This window comes from Ictidomys tridecemlineatus, chromosome 8 (assembly GCF_052094955.1).
Source record: "Ictidomys tridecemlineatus isolate mIctTri1 chromosome 8, mIctTri1.hap1, whole genome shotgun sequence".
NCBI lineage: Eukaryota > Metazoa > Chordata > Mammalia > Rodentia > Sciuridae > Ictidomys > Ictidomys tridecemlineatus.
The window spans coordinates 64,611,187-64,633,348 of NC_135484.1; the positions used below are offsets into that span (position 1 = coordinate 64,611,187).

Genomic DNA, 22,162 nt, shown 5'->3' on the forward strand with positions numbered 1-22,162 from the left:
CGAATACTTAATTAGAAAAGGCATTTGAATTAGAAATTCTGTTTTTCTCTGAGTTTCTCTGAAAAGACTTCTGAGGTCTCAATCTTAAAGAACACTTGGACAAGATAAGCAAAATGCTGAGAAAGAAATAACATTTTTACAAAATCCTGCTAAGCTTCTCCACATGTGTTGTAAAGAAAGTAAGCAACAGTCTTTGTATCTAAAGGGCCACAGGACCCGTAGTGTTTCAAAACAGTGGATTAGCTTCTTGTCCTGTCTAGCCTATGGGCAAAAGGTATCCTCCATCGCAACAAAAGACTTCCAGGCACTTGAGCAGAAAAAAAGGGGGGCTGCAATGCCTCTGGGTGTGACAGAGACCCACCCTCGAAGAATGCTGTTGTTGGGCCAAGCAGGAGGATAACCCCTCTCTTCATAGGCCCTCCTCACCTTTGCCTCAATTATTAATTTCATTTTCGAACGGAACCCCGCCTTCCAGCTGAAGTCCCAATTACAGGTACAGAAGAAAGAAAAGGTGTAAACGCGCAGCGTATCCTTATCTCTCGCGAGAGCTCGCTGAGAGCGAGGAGTTTCTGTGAAGATATCGCGAGAGGACTGGGAGCCGGGGGCGGGGTACGCCGTGGCCCCGCCCTTCCAGAGCGCGGGCGCACCTTGGCGGGAATTTTGCCTGTTTCCGGTTTAGATCCCATGAACTCCCGGGCGGTAGAGGTGATCTTGGGGAGCAGATCTACGGGACGGCAGGTAAGGTCAGGTACGACGGGCACAGTGGGGGAAGGGGAGTCGTCGGGGCCTTGTTGCAGCCTGATGCTCCGGACGCCGGCTCCGCTCACCCACTGCTTGAGTGCTGCTGGTGTGTGTCTCTCCTACACGCGTTAGAAGGAGTGGTGCCCAGGAGTAGTTGCCCGGTGTAATTTGCCCCAGCCTGCAAGGGAGCTTTCTCCACCCTGCCACCTGGATTCCGGCGGAGTGAGGTTTAGCAACTTAGGAGAGGGCGCACGCAGTTCGAGGCGGGCTCAGAGCTGAAGCTGGATCCGTTCTGCAAACATTTCCCTGTCCCAGCCGGCAGAATCCGACAAGGAAGGCAGAGTTTACAACAGTGCCACACAGCCAGTCGGGGTAGCGTTGGTCTGACAGCCTTGATCTGGGTTGACTTGGCGGGGTAGGAACCTGGGGAGGGTAAATTTTTTTTTTTTTTTCCTTTGTGCTATGGAGTGTTTTAGGAACTTTCTAAGGTAACTCCTAATCTTTCGGCTCGTTTCACTTTCAGGAATCTTTTTACAACTTCTCTTTGGAGCCTTAATGGTAATCATAAGGAAACACAACATTTCAGGACATGAAGTAAATAATGGATGATTGTTATGTTGCGTCGACATTTCTTACTGACAGTTTAGAGTTGGAGCTGGGGACAGAATGGTGCAAACCCCCTTCCTTTTCCTGTGCTTTTGACAACCGAGGACTAGGACAAAATTTTTCTGGAGAATCCTATCTTGCTAGTGGAGCCCTTAAACGGTAGGTTAAAAAAAAAAAAAGTAAGAGACTGTTTATCCCTTATCTGATTATTCATCAGTTTGTTAGGAATGTTTTCATTTCAGTTTATTATAAATTTTGGCATTTGCCCAACCATGTTTTGTAAATAGGCTTATTGTATCAATAAGGATGCAAATTAATTAGTTCTGTTGTTGGCTTCCTGGTTAGAGCACACCTAAAAGTATTTTGAGTATTAAAGAGGAGTTCCTTGGAAACTGATGTTCTTTTACCTTACTGCTACCTCCCCTGTGGGGTGGGGAACTGGGCACTAATTTATCTTTTAATCAAAAGAGAATTATAAAACACTAGGGCCTTTTAAAATGGTATTTCCTTTTAGTGACTATAATAGTCTAGCTTTTTTGATAATTTTTAAGCAAGACATACACATTTCTGTTGCCACAGTTACTTCAAATCCTTTCTATACCTTTGGAAGTCATGGACTTATATTTGCTCTGATCAGGTATATTCATACTACAGTAAAACTACACTCTTGAAATATTTTGGCAGTACCTACTGGGGGAATTTCAGTCATCAAGGAAATAATTTTTGTTGATTTTATATTTATACCTTGTTGGAGACCTTAAAAGAGATTCCCCAACTTGGATTATGCTATTTCCTAGACATAAACATAATAACTTTTGACTGTTTTAAAAAGTTAATTGTTGCCCCAAGGAATGAAATATTACAACTGAAAATCACTAGTAAAGTCAGGCAAGAGTGTGTGCCCTTGAATCCTTTTAGATCTTTAGCTGTATTTTTAAATTTTATCACCATGCAAGAATGAAATTTTAGTACAATCTGGCCATAGTAATCCAGATATGTAAGGTGCCAGTGCATTTCCTGACTTATTATTACATGTCATGAATAATGTGAATTCAAATAATGTGAAAAAGGACATGCTATATTATGACATTTAGCATTGAAGAGATTAAATCAGGCTTTTTTTTTAATATATTTCAGATTAATTTTGAATCTCGATCCTTTACCAACAAATTTTGAAGAGGATACAGTGGAAATATTTGGCATTCAGTGGGTTACCGAAACAGCATTAGTGAATTCATCTAGAGATCTCTTTAATTTATTCAGGTGTGTGTGTGTGTGTGTGTGTGTGTTTAACTCCCTATGCGTGTAGATGGTGATCAGTTTTGTGAGTTACATTGCTGGGTGATTTCTGTACTGATTACAGAAACATCAGTGGAATTGTGCTTGTTGCGCACTTTTTTTTTCTTACTAATAACAGTAGTTAAGCAGTAATGCTGATAGACCTTTATTTTATTTATTTATATGTGGTGCTGAGAATTGAACCCAGTGCCTTACACATGCAAGACAAGTGTGCTACCACTGAGCCACAGCCCCAGCCCTGGAATAATAGTTTTAATGGTTGCTTTTTATTGATTTTTCAGAATCTTTGTTTGTAGTTGACATGTTTGTAGAAAACAAATAGTTAAGCTTTGAACCATACTGTAAATTTTGGAAGAAAAATTAAAATCCTTTATTACTTAATAGCCAAAGTCTTTCAATGAACTTTTGAGAATAAACTCAGACTTTCCAAATATGTCTTTGAAACAGCATAGTAAGAATGTAATTAATTCTCTATTTAGGCAAGATTTTTAAAAAAATACTTTAATGAAAAAGTTTCAAATATACACAAAAATAGAATAGTATTATCGACTCCCATATACTCTCATTACAATAAGGATCAAGATTTTATCACATTTTTTCTGTCTTATCCCCTGTTCTTTTGTACAGTATTTATAAATAAGTTTTAGGTATCATGCCATTTCATCCTAAAATACTTCATAATGTGTTTCTTAAAACTATTGTTGTTTCATAGTCAAGCCTCAAGGGTTCCTCCTGCCTCATCCTCCTAGTAGTTGGAATTAACAGGTGTATACTACTGTACCTGGCTGGGATTTTTTTTTAAACTATATGTCATTAGTACAATTAGCAGGATTAAATTAGTTGTTCATTACGTATAACACAGTCTGTACTTAGATTTTAAGATTATTTTAAATCAAATCAGTTGTGCTTATTGCTCAACTTTAGGGCAAAGTATCTAAAAACACATTAAAAATGTATATATGGGGGCTGGGGATGTGGCTCAAGCGGTAGCGTGCTTGCTTGGCATGCGTGCCGCCCAGGTCCGAGCCTCAGCACCACATACAAAGAAAGATGTTGTGTCCTCTGAAAACTAAAAAATAAATATTAAAAAATTCATTCTCTCTCCCTCTCTCTCTCTCAAAAAAAAATGTATATATGGTACATTTAAATGAAAATGAAGAGTTCCTGAATTCCACTCTTATTCCATAAGACCTTCTAAAGAGACATTGTATCTGTGCCATGTTGTGTGTTTTATTGAGAGAATAGGCTGAATGAATCTTTGTAATCTTGACATAAGTTATGAATATGGGCTAATATTTAAAGAGACTGAAGGCAAGTAGGAAGAATAGCAAGAGAAGGTGAATATCAAGAAATCAGAGGGAAACGAATATGGCTTTCCATGATAACTTCAGTCTGCATAATTCAAACTACTTTTTTCAAACTACTGCATTTTTCAAACTACTATATAATACAATGTAACATTTTCTTATAAAACTGTTGATCTAGAATGTTTTATGTATCAAACTTTCTAAAGATATCAACTGTATTTCATTGATTGAGAGCTGAGATACTTGAAATAATTTCTGAGATCCATGTACCTTTTAATACACCTTTCTGAGATTTCTGAGATCTGTGCATCTTTTAATTTTTGGAAGGTCAAAGGTGTGTTTTCTGTTCTTTAAAAAATTTTGCTATCTAAATCTGACTTTTAATAAACACAAAATGTTAAACATCATCCATAACTAAATTGTATTAAAGCTATTTAATAGGCATGGAAACATTGTCTGTGTAGTTGTTAAATATGCTTTAAGCTATACTAAAATTAACTCTTTCTTTACCATTTTTAAATTAGGCAACAGCTATACAACTTGGAAACCTTATTACAGGTCAGCTGTGATTTTGGTAAGTTAAAGTGCATTTAGCGGCAAAAAGGAATGTGGATCCATTGCATGAATTGCACATGGGTCTGTAAGAATGTAATTGGGGTATCATAATATGATGTGTTGGGTTAGAAATTCATAATATAGTGAATGCAGAATTCAGAAAAAAATATGACATTTACATTTTGTTATGGTTAAGGTTTATAGCTTTTTTTTTTTTTTTCAAATGTGTAGGTCTTAAATGTAAAACTGATTTAAGGAAGCTAAACTTCTCTGAAGTGAATTACTACTTGTTTTGGAGGTGTTGGGTGGGATGGAGAACTAAACAAGAAATTAAAAGAAACAAAATTCTGCTTTCTGCTTTTTTTTTTCTTTTGGCATTTAATGGATTATGACTTAAGGGGGCTTGGTATAGATAAGGTACTAAAGGAAATTGAAGGTCAATATTGTTTTATTACAGGCTAGCTGCTTTTCCTTTCCAACATTTTTAGTGCATTGTAGACTTCTAATTTGTGACTTTGTGATCAGCCTGGCTCTGAACTTAGCTAATTGCAGATCTCACACCAAGTAATAGTTCTTACCACAGTGAGATATTGTGATGATTAAATCCCTTAACACATGTAAGACCTTAGCCCAGTGTCTATCATTAGTGATGCTCAGCTACCAAAGATGACCAGAATATGCTTTTAGTCAAAGAGAGGTTTATTTGCTTATCAAAGCAAGGAAAATGGAAGATATGAAAGCATAAAGTTTTAGGGAGCATGGAATGAATAATACTTTGTGTGTTTACATCAGAGTTTATGTGAGAGTGAAAAATTTAGAAGGAATGAAATCACAATGTGTTTTAAAAACTATGACGAATAATGTAAATTTGACTTCAAAACATCAAGGGATCTGCAAATCAAAGGATTTTAGTGAAAAGAGCAAAAATAATACTTTTACTATCTAAAATGAATTGGATTTAGGGAAGGTGTTTATTACCTAAGATTATTATACTATATACTTAATAACCTAAAACCATTACAGACAGCCCTTTGTGTCTGTGGGTTCCACATCTGTAGGGCCGGGGGAGGGCAGATTACTACACTATTTTATATCAAAGATTTAAGCATCTGCAAATTTTGCTATTCACAATGGGTACTGGCAATAATCCATGCAGATACTGGCTTATGACTATCTTTGTTTAAGTGGTTATTTTTCATGCTGACACTTTGGTTCTTTTTCTTGATGAAAAAAAGTTCTTAATGACAGACTTTTTTGGAAGGCTAGCAGTATTAGAGATAATCCATAGATCAAGTGGTCCCTGCCAAGCAGTATGTCACAACATTGATAATAAATTTGTGCAGCTAGCCTTGGCCCTCAATTCTTCCCAACTTTTATGTGGGACTCCTTCCTGCCAGTGCCTATAGTGCTGCCCTCTTCCTTACCTTTCCAGGGTTGCTTGCTAGTTAAGGTAGCACATGTTCTCTTGATTATCTCAAATTTAATTTTTTTATCTCTAGACATTCCATTTAGATTTTTTTCAATATCTTTGATTTCTGTCCTTAATTTTTTTTTCCATCTATCTTGCATATGTGGGTTCTGTGTGTAATCACTTTGTAAGTTAGTTGACTGCTGATTCTCTCATCACTTTCATTTCTGGATCTCTTTGTATTGATTGGTTTTTCTCCTGGTTCTGTGACATTTTTCTGCTTGGAATATCTGTTTAATACTGTTTTATTGTATAATGTACATTATGGATTTTAAATTGCTACTTTTTATATTTTCTTACATTCCTTTGTCAAATTTGTTCTGGCTTGCTATTGAATACTTGTAATCCACTGACTCTTTTTGAAGTTTGTTTTAAATTTTATTAGGGCTTTTAAAAAGCCCCCTTTAAGCTAGATGTCATGGTGTATGCCTATAATCCTAAATTCTCTGGAGGTTGAGGTGAAAAGATTCTAAGTATTAGGCCAGCATGGTCAATTTAGCAATACCCTGTATCCAAAAAAATAAAAAAGAATGAGAGGATGGGGATGTAGTGGTAGCAAGGCCCTGGGTTCTTCAATCATCAGTACTACAAAAGCAAAAGAAAATCCTCCTTGAGGTGAATGTTAATGTAGCATAGTAAATTAACCTAGTAAACCTTCTCAGTATTCTTTCTGGTGACTGGTATTTTAAGAGGTCTTTTATTTTTTTCTTCTTGCTGGTGGGAACTTGATCTGTTCACTTGTGTAAGCTTTATAGGGAAATGTTTTCTGGTGTTTTTCTGTGGCCTTGGGCAATTTTTTTGTCATCTTTGAACAGATTGGTACTTAATCAAAGAACCAAGGGAGACCCTTGCTGCATTTTTTAGAGGTGTTTAAATAGGCTTCTTTCTCCCTTGGTACTTTTCCCCTGTAAATGTAGATTTTTCTTAACTCAGATCTCATCTCGATAGTGCAACAAGTGGGCTCTCTCTGGGCTGTCTCCCCTGTGCAACAAGTGGGCTCTCTCTGGGCTGTCTCCCCTGTCCCACACCCTGGAAACTCTTTAGATGAGAAGCCAATGCACTCATGGATTTCACCTTCTTTCTGAGATAGTGATCTTGTATTGTCTTATGTGCAATGCCTGAAAACTTATTTTATGTTATTTTTATGGTTATTTTTTAAGTTTACAGTGGGAGATGGATAAATAATCCTATTACTCCATCTTGCATGGATGTAAAAGTTCACAGCAATTATTGTTAGGCGGTACTGCTTTTAGAAGCTGAGAATTGTGAAAATGAGGATTGTCTTAGTCCCTTTTCTGTAGCTATAACTGAGTACTGCAGACTAAATAATTCATGAAAGAGGTTTTTTTAGGTATGATTGTAAAAGCTGGAAAGTTCAAGATCTGGCAGCTGCATTTGGTAAGGACCTCATGCAGCATCCTAACAAAGTAGATGGTATCATGGGCACATTTAAAAGAGGCAAAACGTGAGGAGTGGCTTTGCTATGTAGCAGCCCACTATCCTAGTAATTAATCCAGTTCTTCAACAATGAGAACACTCTCTGTGAGATAGCATTCATTCCTCTTAATGATCTAATCACCACTTAAAGACCCCTACCTCCCAACACCACCATGCATTTTGGAGGGAACAAACTGTCTTCAAAGTATGGTGAGGATATGACTTTTATTGGTGAATTGGAGATTCACCTAAGTGCTGATTAATATGTAAGTATTTACACAGCAACTTTATACTTATTGTCCTATTAGTTTTGCCAAAGTAGTGGGCATGTTTTTTTCTTTTTATTTGAACTTAAACTTAGAAATTTTGTTCTATGTTTAATTTGTTGTCTATAATTCTCATCGCATTTTCTCTTATTTTGTTTAGTGATTGTTTCTTACTTATTATAGTGGTAATCAGTGTTTTACATGTAGTAATTACCTAGATAATTCTTACTGATATAAAGGTTAAGGTAAGTGAGGGAAAGAGCATGGGTCAAGGTTGGGAGAAAGAAAGGAGCTATTTAAAGGTCATTTGGGGCCTTTTAAATCATTGGTTTTAATTTCATTCTAAGTATAGTTGATAGCTTTTGGTAGTTTTGATGGAGTAACCAAAAATAATATATTAATTTTGTACTTGGATTAAAGGGAGGCAAAGAAGGATGTGGGAAGACTTGTTAGGAGTCCTTTTGTAGTGGATTAAGGTAAATGGATTATAGGGAAAATGGACAGTTTGAAGGTGTATTGTGTTGTAAACTAAATAGGGCTGATGGATTGGTCTGAGGTTAAAGGAAATGAAAGAATTAAAAATGATATAGGCTACTGGTGGTATCATTTAATGGAAGGGAAAAAATGTACACAGCATGAACTGATTTTGGAAGCCATCAAAAGGTATATTATTTGCAATATAAGGGCATGCTGTCAGACAGTAATGTCTATGTATAAATGTTAGGCAATTTAGCATTCAAGGTCTGAAGTATAAAGGAAAAGTGTGTGATATAGATAAGACTTTTGGAGTCAATATCATTTATTGATAAAGGAACAGATAAGATCATATAGTTAGGAAGAGATGTAAAGAGAGGAGGGGAATTAGTACTGAATCCTGAGGAGACCTCATATTAGTAGTAGCATTGAGGAAGAAAGGTCAACCTGTAAAGAAGAGTTAGGAGAAAGGACACACAAGAAAGAAAGAAGACTGGCAGTATGTAGGCTCAGTGAAGCCAGTGCAACTTCAAAGGCAAGTTCCTGAGGACAGGTAATATCCATTAGATCAGGCAACACAGTTGCTGACCTTTTTAAGAGCAGTTGTGGAGGCATGAGGTGGGGGTGTGCAAGAATCACAGGAATCAGCAGAAAAAGTTACTGGGAGGGAGAAGGGGAATTGCATGGGAGATGGAAGAAGACCATCATTGTTATACAAAATACATGTATGATGATGTGAGGGGGGGAAAAAAAAAGAAATGTGTCACATTAGATTGGGTAGAGAGAAGAGATGGGAGGGGAGAGGAGGGTAAGAGGGGATAGGAAGGGCAGCAGAATAAAATAGACACTAGTATTGCTATATGTATATATGTGTCTGTATAACTAATGTAATTCTGCAACCTGTACACTTGGAAAAATGAGAAATTATACCCCATTTGATTCAAATGTATGATATGTCAAGACCATTGCATTGTCATGCGCAACTAATAAAAAAAGAAAAAGTTACTAGACCAAATTACTGCTGGTGTAGCCTGTAAAATTTTTCTTCACTGCTCACTGGTAATTGTTTAAGCTATAGTTAACATTGTTCATTTTGGTTTCAGGGAAGATATCAACCCTACATTGCAAAGCAGATAATATCAGGAAACAGTGTGTCATATTTCTCCATTATGTTAAAGTTTTCATCTTCAGGTAGGATGACAGATGATTATTTTGATTAATGCATGAATTTTTATGGGTATATTTATCCAGACAGTGGTTATTTATTGTATCCAATTACTTTTTAGATGCCTGAAAATACAGGATGCTGAGTCTTATGTTCCTGTCCATCCTTATGAGACTTTGGAGGCTCAGCTTCCCTCAGTGTTGGTTGATGAACTTCATGGATTACTTTTGTATATTGGACACCTATCTGAACTTCCCAATATTCATCTGGGAGCATATTTAAATCAAAACCAGACTAAGGTTTGATTTGTTTCATTTAAATTTTAAATTCTCAGACTTTTTTCCTCACAGGGAATATTTATTCCAGAATGGGAAAAATCAGTCAATGTTACAACCCTGGTACAAACACTGCATGAGATTAGATCCTGGAACCCTCTTTAATAATTAGTTCAAAGCAAGTAATGTCTTTGCTTCAGTTTCTCCGCCTATGTAAGTTGTATAATTTCCTAAAATTATTGGAAAATTCAAATAAATTAATATGCATGAAGGGCTTAAAAATAATTATTGTTTTTCCTGTTCATGATAATATAGAAAAAGTTGCAAAAAGTATCTCTGTCTCTAAAATTTGTTTTATCTTCCTCATTGATAAGGATTTGTGAAAGCTGCTGCTTATATTGTATTATGATTAAACATCTCCTAAAAAAGTACACTTTGAAAACGACATCATTTTAAATATTCTGACTTTTTAGACCTCTTTGGAATATTATTGAGATAATTTTAATTGTGTTCTTATTTCCCTATCTGTGATAATTATTCTCTCTGAAGGTTGCTTTTAAAAAATTAAAAATCAAATTATTAGTGTAGTCTAGTTTATAGTTAATAAAAAATTCACCATATGAAAATGGAACTGGTTATAAATGATAAGTTTTAATGAGTTTACATTGAGATTCCCTGAACTCTGAACTCCTTCTGTTATATTTTACTTCATCAATTTGAGTAATTTTTTATTTTTCAGAAAATATGTCTAATGTAAGACACAAAATGTAAGATATAATTTTTTATGTATTTCTGTGAAATCATACCAAAACTCCAAAGAGTTCACACTTTTTTTTTAAAATCAGAGATTAGTTTATTTAATAATGAAGGAAATAGAGTTCCAACTGAATTCATAGGTTAATATGTCTAATCCATAGAAAACAAGTAAATAATTGCTTTTAGTTATATAATTTAATACAGCCATGGGTAAATTGTGGAAGGAGGACTATTCCCTGCCCCCATTTTTCTTTTGCTTTCTATAAATTGCACTGGTTATTATTTCTTGGATATCCATCAAATGTTAAGAAAATAAAAATGAATAATTTATGAAGCAGCAGAAATAGATGTTTGTGCACAAGGGTCCTCATTCTAGATTTTGCCTTTCATAGACTTTTTAATTAGGCAGATTTGAAAACAGGTTGTTTGAAGCTCAGAAGACTGAATTTTTAAACCATGGACCTTAAAGTCTTCAACAAATAAACAAATCACACACTGAAATACTGTTCTTTTGGAACAACCAGAAATCTTAGAAAATAAAAAACATCTTTTAAGACTTTATATTTAATATTTTTTATCAATCTTGCATGTGAATAGTCTTATTTTAGGTAGCATTTCTAATTGAGCATCTGTCTTTTATTGTTTTTTATAAACTTAATATGTGAGATATTATTTATTGGGTGTTGTTATATATCACAGATATTTTCATCCATTTATTTTTTTCACCAATTAAGCTGACTTCTCAGGTAGATCATTTAAGTTGTATTTATTGATTATTCTGTAGTGTTATCTATGGTGTTGTTAAGAAATATTTTGGTTTATACATTTTTTTTTTTAATGTGTAATGAGGTGGGAAATCTTACTTTAATTTCTTCAAATGGGTAAGTCAACAACCCTATCTTACTGAATGATCTATGCTTTCCCCATGACTTGAGATTGTATATGTAACTATCTCTTTCTTCTTATTCTTGCTATTTTTTTATCAATTTTTGTGCCAATACAGTTTTGTTAATCTTGCATTTTATTTTGTTTGTGTGTATGATAAAACAAGTTGCTTCTGCATCATTCTTACCTGATGTTCTAATTAGAACTTGTTGTGTCATTATATTTATCTTTATAGTGGTGCTCAGTGTAGACTAGATGAAGGTTATTGAGAACCCAGTGCAGCACAATGGGTAAAAATTCTGGCTTTAGAGTCAGATAGAATTGCATTTGAATCTTAATGCATAAATTAAGAGACAAATTTTTCCACCTCTTTCATCTTCCACTTCTTAAAAAAAGGTGACTATAATGTCCACATGGTAGTCTGAAGCTCTTTTTTTTTTTTTTTTTTTTCAAAAAAAATATAGAAGTTTTTGGGTACTCATTACATTAAAAAATATATTTGCTAGCTAAATTCCAAAACAAAGTCATGAAAATGTTTCTAAAAATTCTTTGACTGCCTTACAACTTTAGTAGAATTGGACATTGGTTGCAGGGAAGATTCTATAAATCTATTGAGCAGCCTCAAAATGGGTCTAAAACCAATGGTTGAAAATATATCCTGCTTTCAATTCAAAGATCTTCATTGAAAGAATTCTCCAATGAACAATGCAGATTTTCCCTGAGTTTTTGAGTAGTGGTAGGTTAACTGGTTCTTTACCCTTGTGTATATGGCGGAATATTTTGAAGTACTACAGAGTACTTAGTAAAGTATTATGAATTTTCAATTGTACTGGATGATGTCTTTCACAGCTTTTTCCTCCATCATGGCATTTATTACACCTCTACTTAGATATCCATTGGATGGCTTTAGAGATTCTTCACATGCTGGGTGAAAAATTTAGTAAGTTTTTGGGTTTTTGATTTATTTCTTTTTTAGACATCTGAACTTTCATTCCTTAAGTCATAAGTATTGTCTGATTTTTATTTTAGAAAGTTAAGTAGTAATCAAAATAAATAATAAAAGTTATAATCTGTTTTCCCTGAGTTAATGCAGGGAATAGGTTGGTCTATTTATCTTTCCATATTCACTATATTCACTATCTATTGGTACATGTATATAAATTCACAGGTAGGATTGGGTTTTTGCTTTAACTACAGATAGTATCATCACTTTTCAGTGTGGTCTTTGATTTAGCAGTTTTATAGAGATCTGTTTATGTTACTACATATAGTTCTGCTTATTCATTTAAAGATATACTGTACTTTATTGAACCTTGTCTACTTTTTAAACATTTAAGTTATTTCCATTTATTTTATATTATATATAATATGTCACTGAACATCCATATAACATGTGTATGCATACACGTATTTTAATCTATGTGCACATTAGTCTATAAAATAATTTCTTAGAAGTAGAGTGGCACATTGGCAGTTAAATATTATATATGCTGCTCTTTTTTGTTGTTGTATAGTAAGTCAGAACTAATAGGTTAACCATGAGTGAAACTTTACTACATATTCTTGCCAGTAGTGGACATTATTAATTTTTTTGGCTAACTAATACATGGAAAGTTATATTCTCTTTTTTGAATTTTCTGGTTACTAGTGAAGTTGAATACCTTTATATAATTTTATTGTCTGTTCATAATTGTTTTATTAATTACCTGTTATCTTTTAAAATTTTCGTACTATTTTAGAAGTTAATATATAAGTAATAATTCTTTATTTCATATGTTGCCTATTTATTTCTTAATCTTGGTGGTTTGCATTTTAGGTTAACAACCTGTTATTTATGTTGTAATGGTATGCATAACCTCAATATCTGCTTTGCAATTTATTAATAGACTTAAAAATGTGTGAGCATGTATAAACAAACATACGAAAGTATACACAGATTTGTAATTTATTCTCATGGGGACTCTGTATTTCACATATTTTCTTAAAGCAATACAGAAGTGAACTTGCTGTGATAAGTGCAAAGTTTGCTTGTTTGTTACTTTGGTTTGGTCTATGGCCCATAATGATTGCATGTGGTCAGCTTATTTGTTAAAATAATAATGTTTTAGAAGTTTTATTGATCAGAAAGGTGGGTGAGAGCTGTGCATGGTGGTGCACACCTGTAATCTCAGTGGCTGGGAAGGCTGAGGCAGGAGGATTGCAAGTCTAAAGCCAGACTCAGCAAAAGTGAGGCTCTAAGCAACTCAGTGAGACCCTGTCTCTAAATAAAATACAAAATAGGGCTGGGGATGTGGCTCAGTAGTCAAGTGCCCCTGAGTTCAATCCTTGGTACCAAAAAAAGAAAGAAAGAAAAGTAGGTGAAATTTTTCTCTCTTGTTTTTAAGTGATGTAGCTTTAATGCTTTTTAAAGATAGACTTTAGGGGGAAAAAAAGTAGCTTATTAAATTTATATAGAAGTACTGAAAATATTTGTTGTGAATGTTTATTAATGCTCATAAAAGAAAGTTATTGTCTTCAAATGTAACTTCTATTTGCAAAAAAAAAAAAGAGTTTACAAGCTGTATGCATCATTTTTGATATAAAGGGGTACACACTCTTGCTTTTCTAAATTACTAAAATCTGTAGTTTTAAATATAATTTATTTTTTTATTTTTCAGAACAAGTTATATATGGACATCAGTTTGTCAGTTTGTCAGGTGACAATTTAACCAATGTCAGCTTATTTGAAGAACATTGTGAGAATCTTTTTTGTGATTTAATAAGCCTGTCAATCAACAGGTATGATAAGGTAATACTTTAAGAAGTACTTGTTGTTTTGGTGCTTAATGGTAATATGTAATACTTATTGCAAGTGGTTTTATCTATAAAAATTTAATCTGTAATAGTTTGATTATTAATTCTCCTAATTTTATATTTAGGTTACTATTATCTGGGAATTAAAAGGGAAATTTATTTTTTAACCTGTACATAAATACATGAAAATTGTACATATTAATGTAGTAACATGTTTCCATACTTTCATATAGTGTGTTTAAATGAGGTAAACCATCTATCTCCTCATTTATCATTTCTTCATAGTAAAAGCTTTCAAAATCCTTTCTTCCAGCTTTTTTAAATGTACAGGACATTATTATTATGTATGATTACCCTACTGTACGGTAGCACACCAGAGCTTGTTCCTGTCTGACTGTAACTTAGTATATACTGATCAATATTTCCTCACCTTCCTTCCACTTTCTCTGCACAGTTGCTGGTAACTACTTATTCTCAATTTCTATGAAATCAACTTTTGTAGATTCCAAATATGAGTGACATCTTTTTATGCCTGACTTATTTCACTTAACATAATGATCTTCTATTTAATCCATGTTGCAAATTACAGGATTTTATTCTTATCTGTTGCAGAATAGTATTCTTTGTGTATAGGTACCACATTATCTTTATCCATTCATCAGTTGAAAGTTTCTTGGTGACTTTTAATTGTGCTGCAATCAAAGTGGAAGTATAGATGTCTCTTCAAAATACTAATTTTATTTCCTTTGGATATATATTAAGCGATGGAATTAGTCAATTATATGATAGTTCTATTTTTTTGAAAACCTTTACAGTGTTTTCATAATCACTATATATTTCCACCAACAGTATGCAAGTGTTCCCTTTTCTCCACATTCTTGCCAGAACTTATTATCTTCAGTCTTTTCTATAATAGCCATTTTTACTGGGGTGAGCTGCTATTTCATTGTGGTTTTGATTTGCATTTCCCTGATAATTAGTGATATTGAGCATTTTTTAATACATATTTTGAATGTTTTTTTGAGAAGTGCTTCTTAAGATCTATTGCCCACTTTTTAATTAAATTGTTTTTAATATTTTTTAGTTTATTTTTATTTTTTAAAATATTTCTCCTCCTCTGGTCAAGAATAAATAAATGAAAATAAGATGTTTAGAAAAATGTGTGTAAATTTAACTTGTATACAAATAGAAGTTCTATTCATTTTTATTTATTTATTTATTTATTTTTTATTGGTTGTTCACAACATTACAAAGCTCTTGACATATCATATTTCATACATTAGATTCAAGTGGGTTATGAACTCCCAATTTTTACCCCAAATGCAGATTGCAGAATCACATCGTTACACATCCACAATTTTACATAATGCCCTATTAGTAACTGTTGTATTCTGCTACGTTTCCTATCCTCTACTATCACCCCTCCCCTCCCATCTTCTCTCTTTACCCCATCTACTGTAATTCATTTCTCTGCTTGTTTATTTTCCCATTCCCCTCACAACTTCTTATATGTAATTTTGTATAGAATGAGGGTCTCCCTTCATTTCCATGCAATTTCCCTTTTCTCTCCCTTTCCCTCCCACCTCATGTCTCTGTTCAATGTTAATCTTTTCTTCCTGCTCTTCCTCCCTGCTCTGTTCTTAGTTGCTCTCATTATATCAAAGAAGACATTTGGTATTTGTTTTTTAGGGATTGGCTAGCGTCACTAAGCATAATCTGCTCTAGTGCCATCCATTTCCCTGCAAATTCCATGATTTTGTCGTTCCTTAATGCAGAGTAATACTCCATTGTGTATAAATGCCACATTTTTTTTATCCATTCATCTATTGAAGGGCATTTAGGTTGGTTCCACAATCTTGCTATCGTGAATTGTGCTGCTATGAACATCGATGCAGCAGTGTCCCTGTAGCATGCTCTTTTTAAGTCTTTAGGGAATAGACCAAGAAGGGGAATAGCTGGGTCAAATGGTGGTTCCATTCCCAGCTTTCCAAGAAATCTCCATACTGCTTTCCAAATTGGCTGCACCAATTTGCATTCCCACCAGCAATGAACAAGAGTGCCCTTTTCTCCGCATCCTCTCCAGCACTTATTGTTGTTTGACTTCCTAATGGCTGCCAATCTTACTGGAGTGAGATGGTATCTTAGGGTAGTTTTGATTTGCATTTCTCTGACTGCTAGCGATGGTGAGCATTTCTTCATGTACTTATTGATTGATTGTATGTCCTCCTCTGAGAAGTGTCTATTCAGGTCCTTGGCCCATTTATTGATTGGGTTATTTGTTATCTTATTGTCTAATTTTTTGAGTTCTTTGTATATTCTGGTTATTAGGGCTCTATCTGAAGTGTGTGGATTAAAGATTTGTTCCCAGGATGTAGGCTCCCTATTTATCTCCCTTATTGTTTCTTTTGCTGAGAAAAAACTTTTTAGTTTGAGTAAGTCCCATTTATTGATTCTAGTTGTTAACTCTTGCGCTATGGGTGTCCTATTGAGGAATTTGGGGCCCGATCCCACCGTATGTAGATCGTAGCCAACTTTTTCTTCTATCAGACGCCGTGTCTCTGTTTTGATATCAAGCTCCTTGATCCATTTTGAGTTAACTTTTGTGCATGGCGAGAGATAGGGATTCAGATTCATTTTGATGCAAATGGATTTCCAGTTTTCCCAGCACCATTTGTTGAAGATGCTATCCTTCCTCCATTGCATGCTTTTAGCCCCTTTATCAAATATAAGGTAGTTGTAGTTTTGTGGATTGGTTACTGTATCCTCTATTCTGTACCATTGGTCCACCCACCTGTTTTGATACCAGTACCATGTTGTTTTTGTTACTATTGCTCTGTAGTATAATTTGAAGTCTGGTATCGCTATACCACCTGATTCACACTTCCTGCTTAGCATTGTTTTTGCTATTCTGGGTCTTTTATTATTCCATATGAATTTCATGATTCTTTTATCTATTTCTACAAGAAATGCCATTGGGATTTTGATTGGTATTGCATTGAACTTATAGAGAACTTTTGGTAATATCGCCATTTTGATGATGTTAGTTCTGCCTATCCATGAGCAGGGTATATTTCTCCATCTTCTAAGGTCTTCTTCTATGTCTTTCTTTAGGGTTCTGTAATTTTCATTATATAAATCTTTCACCTCTCTTGTTAGGTTGATTCCCAAGTATTTTATTTTTTGGGGGGATATTGTGAATTGAGTAGTTGTCCTCATTTCCATTTCAGAGGATTTGTCGCTGATATACAGGAACGCCTTTGATTTATGCGTGTTGATCTTATATCCTGCCACTTTGCTGAATTCATTTATTAGCTCTAATAGCTTCTTTGTAGACCCTTTTGGGTCTGCTAGGTATAGGATCATATCATCTGCAAATAGTGATAATTTAAGTTCTTCTTTTCCTATTTTTATGCCTTTAATTTATTTCGTCTGTCTAATTGCTCTGGCCAGTGTTTCAAGGACTATGTTGAACAGAAGTGGTGAGAGAGGGCATCCCTGTCTTGTATCAGATCTTAGAGGGAATGCCTTCAATTTTTCTCCATTCAGAATGATGCTGGCCTGTGGCTTATCATAGATTGCTTTTACAATGTTGAGGTATGTTCCGGTTATCCCTAATTTTTCTAGAGTTTTGAACATAAAGGGATGCTGAACTTTGTCGAATGCTTTTTCTGCATCTATCGAGATGATCATATGGTTCTTATTTTTAAGTCTATTGATGTGGTGAATAACATTTATTGATTTCCGTATATTGAACCAGCCTTGCATCCCAGGGATGAATCCTACTTGATCATGGTGTATAATTTTTTTGATATGTATTTGAATCCGATTCGCCAGAATTTTATTGAGGATTTTTGCGTCAAGGTTCATTAGAGATATTGGTCTGTAGTTTTCTTTCTTTGAAGTGTCTTTGTCTGGTTTCGGAATCAGGGTGATGTTGGCCTCGTAGAATGAATTTGGAAGTTCTCCCTCTTTTTCTATTTCCTGAAATAGCTTGAAAAGTATTGGTGTTAGTTCCTCTTTAAAGGTTTTGTAAAACTCTGCTGTATACCCATCCGGTCCTGGGCTTTTCTTAGTTGGTAGTCTTTTGATGGTTTCTTCTATTTCCTCTATTGTTATTGGTCTGTTTAGGTTGTCTATATCCTCCTGACTCAATCTGGGCAGATCATAAGACTTAAGGAATTTATCTATGCCTTCACTATCTTCTATTTTATTGGAGTATAAGGCTTCAAAATAATTTCTGATTATCTTCTGTATTTCTGAAGTGTCTGTTGTGATATTGCCTTTTTCATCCCGTATGTTAATAATTTGAGTTCTCTCTCTTCTTCTCTTCGTTAGCCTGGCTAAGGGCCTGTCGATTTTATTTATTTTTTCAAAGAACCAACTTTTGGTTTTGTCAATTTTTTCAATAGTTTCTTTTGTTTCAATTTCATTAATTTCAGCTCTGATTTTAATTATTTCTTGCCTTCTACTTCTTTTGCTGTTGTTTTGCTCTTCTTTTTCTAGGATTTTGAGATGAAGTAAGAGATCATTTATTTGTTGGTTTTTTCTTTTTTTGAGGAATGAATTCCAAGCGATGAATTTTCCTCTTAGAACTGCTTTCAATGTGTCCCATAGATTCCGATATGTTGTGTCTGTGTTTTCATTTAACTCTAGGAAGTTTTTAATTTCCTCCTTGATGTCTTCTAAAACCCATTGATCATTCAGCATCCTATTGTTCATTCTCCAAGTGATGCTTGATGATTCCTTCCTTCTTTTATCATTGATTTTCAGTTTTATTCCATTATGATCAGATAAGATGCATGGTATTATCTCTACCCCTTTATATTGTCTAAGAGTTGCCCTGTGACATAATATGTGGTCTATTTTTGAGAAGGTTCCATGTGCTGCTGAGAAAAAGGTATAACTACTTGATGTTGGGTGGTATAGTCTATATATGTCAATTAAGTCTAGGTTGTTAATTGTGTTATTGAGTTCTATAGTTTCCTTATTTAACTTTTGTTTGTAAGATCTGTCCAGTGGTGAGAGAGGTGTGTTGAAGTCTCCCATGATTATTGTATGGTGATCTATTAGACTCTTGAACTTGAGAAGAGTTTGCTTGATGAACACAGCTGCACCATTATTTGGGGCATATATATTTATGATTGTTATGTCTTGTTGGTGTATGGTTCCCTTGAGCAGTATGAAGTGTCCTTCTTTATCCCTTTTAATTAACTTTGGCTTGAAATCTATTTTATTAGATATGAGTATGGACACTCCTGCTTGTTTCCGCAGTCCATATGAGTGGTATGATTTTTCCCAACCTTTCACCTTCAGTCTATGAATATCTTTTTCTATCAGATGCATCTCCTGTAGGCAGCATATTGTTGGGTCTTGTTTTGTGATCCATTCTACTAGCCTGTGTCTCTTAATTGGTGAGTTTAAGCCATTAACATTTAGGGTTATTATTGAGATCTGGTTTGTTCTTCTAGCCATATTTGTTTATTGATGTTACTAAACATGATTTGTTATTCTCTTTGACTACTTTCCCCCCTTTACTGTCCTACCTCCCATTGTTGGTTTTCAATGTTATTGTCCATTTCCTCTTCCTGTAATGTTTTGCAAAGGATTTTTTGAAGAGATGGAATTTGGAGAGATAGATAAATGAGAGAAAAAATACATATAGATTTTTTTTTTTTTTGTTGGTCGTTCAAAACATTACACATTTCTTAATACATCATCTTTCACAGTTTGATTCAAGTGGGTTATGAACTCCCAACTTTACCCCGTATACAACTTGCTATATCACATCAGTTACCCTTCCATTGATTGACATATTGCTTTTCTAGTGTCTGATGTATTCTGCTGTCAGTCCTATTCTCTACTATCCCCCCTCCCCTCCCCTCCCCTCCCCTTTTCTCTCTCTACCCCTTCTACCGTAAATCATTTCTTCCATTTGTATTATCTTGTCTTACCCCTCCTTTCCTCTTATATATCATTCTCACTCCCTTTCCCTCCCACCTCTCATCCCTGTTTAATGTAAATCTTCTTCTCAAGCTCTTCGTCCTTACCCTGTCCTTGTTTATTCCCCTTATATCAAAGGGGTCATTTGGTATTTGTTTTTTAACGATTGACTAGCTTCACTTAGCATAATCTGCTCTAATGCCATCCATTTCCCTCCAAATTCTATGATTCCTAGTTTTTCTAATGTCTTGAACATAAAGGGATGCTGTACTTTGTCGAATGCTTTTTCTGCGTCTATCGAGATGATCATATGGTTCTTATCTTTGAGTCTATTGATGTGGTGAATAACATTTATTGATTTCCATATATCGAACCATCCTTGCATCCCAGGGATGAATCCCACTTGATCATGGTGCACAATTTTTTTGATATGTCTTTGAATCCGATTTTCCAGAATTTTATTGAGGATTTTTGCATGTAGGTTCATCAGAGATATTGGTCTGTAGTTTTCTTTTTTTGAGGTGACTTTGTCTGGTTTCGGAATCAGGGTGATGTTGACCTCATAGAATGAATTTGGAAGAGCTCCCTCTTTTTTTATTTCCTGAAATAACTTGAAAAGTATTGGTATTAATTCTTCTTTAAAGGTTTTGTGAAACTCCGCTGTATACCCACCCGGTCCTGAGCTTTTCTTGGTTGGTAGTCTTTTGATTGCTTCTTCTATTTCATCCATTGATATTGGTCTGTTCAAATTGTGTGTATCCTCCAGACTCAGTCTGGGCAAATCATAGGACTTAAGAAATTTATAGATGTCTTCAGTATCTTCTATTTTATTGGAATATAGGTTTTCAAAATAATTTCTAATTGTCTTCTGTATTTCTGTAGCATCTGTTGTGATATTGCCTTTTTCATCCCATATGTTAGTAATTTGAGTTCTCTCTCTTCGTTAGCATGGCTAAGGGTGTGTCAATCTTATTTATTTTTTTGAATAACCAACTTTTAGTTTTGTTAATTTTTTCAGTAGTTTCTTTTGTTTCAATTTCGTTGATTTCCACTCTGATTTTAATTATTTCTTGCCTTCTGCTACATTTGCTGTTGTTTTGCTCTTCCTTTTCTAGTGCTTTGAGATGAAGTGTGAGCTCATTTATTTGTTGGTTTTTCCTTTTTTTGAGGAATGACCTCCAGGCGATGAATTTCTCTTAAACCTGCTTTCATTGTGTCCCTTAGATTCCGATATGTTGTGTCTGTGTTTTCATTTATCTCTAAGAATTTTTTGATTTCCTCCTTTATGTCTTCTGTAACCCATTGATCATTCAGTAACATATTGTTCATTTTCCATGTGATGTAGGATTTTTCCTTTCTTCTTTTATCATTGATTTCCAGTTTCTTTCCATTATGATCAGATAAAATGCAAGGTATTATCTCCACCCCTTTATATTTACTGAGGGTTGCCCTATGGCATAATAAATGGTCTGTTTTTGAGAAGGATCCATGTGCTGCTGAGAAAAAAGTATATCCACTTGATGATGGTTCATATATTCTATATATGTCACTTAAGTCTAGGTTATTGATTGTGATATTGAGTTCTATAGTTTCTTTATTCAACTTTTGTTTGGAGGATCTGTCCAATGGTGAGAGAGGTGTGTTGAAGTCACCCATAATTATTGTGTTGTGGTCTATTTGATTCTTGAACTTGAGGAGAATTTGTTTTATGAATGTCGCAGCACCATTATTTGGTGCATAAATATTGATAATTGTTATGTCTTGTTGGTGAATGGTTCCTTTTAACAGTATATAATGTCCTTCCTTATTCCTTTTGATTAACTTAGTCTTGACGTCGATTTTATTCGATATGAGGATGGTCACCCCTGCTTGCTTACGAGGACTGTGTACGTGGTATATTTTTTTCCAACCTTTCACCTTCAGCCTGTGTATGTCTTTTCCAATCAGATGTGTCTCCTGGAGGCAGCATATTGTTGGATTTGTTTTTTTAATCCATGTTACCAGCCTATGTCGCTTTATTGGAGGGTTTAAGCCATTAACGTTACGAGTTGCTATTGATATATGGTTTGTACTTCTTGCCATGTTTGATTATTTATCTTTTTTTTTTTTTTCTAATTTAGTTCGTTTCTCCTTGATTATCCCCCCCCCCCCATCCTCTGTCTTTACCGAGGCACTTTCCACTGATGGTTTTGGTT

The 22,162-nt window shown here is 34.5% G+C and overlaps 1 protein-coding gene across 2 annotated transcripts in view; it reads left to right on the top strand.

Annotated features, from left to right (window-relative positions):
* The first annotated feature begins 608 nt into the window (after positions 1–608).
* Mms22l (MMS22 like, DNA repair protein) overlaps positions 609–22,162 on the top strand; it is a 119,324-nt gene continuing 97,770 nt past the window's right edge. For both annotated transcript variants that reach the window (XR_005732913.2, XM_005338013.4), the window contains exons 1-8: positions 609–738; positions 1,265–1,506; positions 2,485–2,610; positions 4,478–4,527; positions 9,257–9,344; positions 9,440–9,617; positions 12,084–12,174; positions 13,892–14,022. Coding sequence is in view for 1 of the 2 variants with exons in the window: in XM_005338013.4 (XP_005338070.2) it covers positions 1,343–1,506; positions 2,485–2,610; positions 4,478–4,527; positions 9,257–9,344; positions 9,440–9,617; positions 12,084–12,174; positions 13,892–14,022 (828 nt within the window). In the remaining variant the exon portion in view is untranslated. The remainder of the gene's footprint in view (positions 739–1,264; positions 1,507–2,484; positions 2,611–4,477; positions 4,528–9,256; positions 9,345–9,439; positions 9,618–12,083; positions 12,175–13,891; positions 14,023–22,162) is intronic.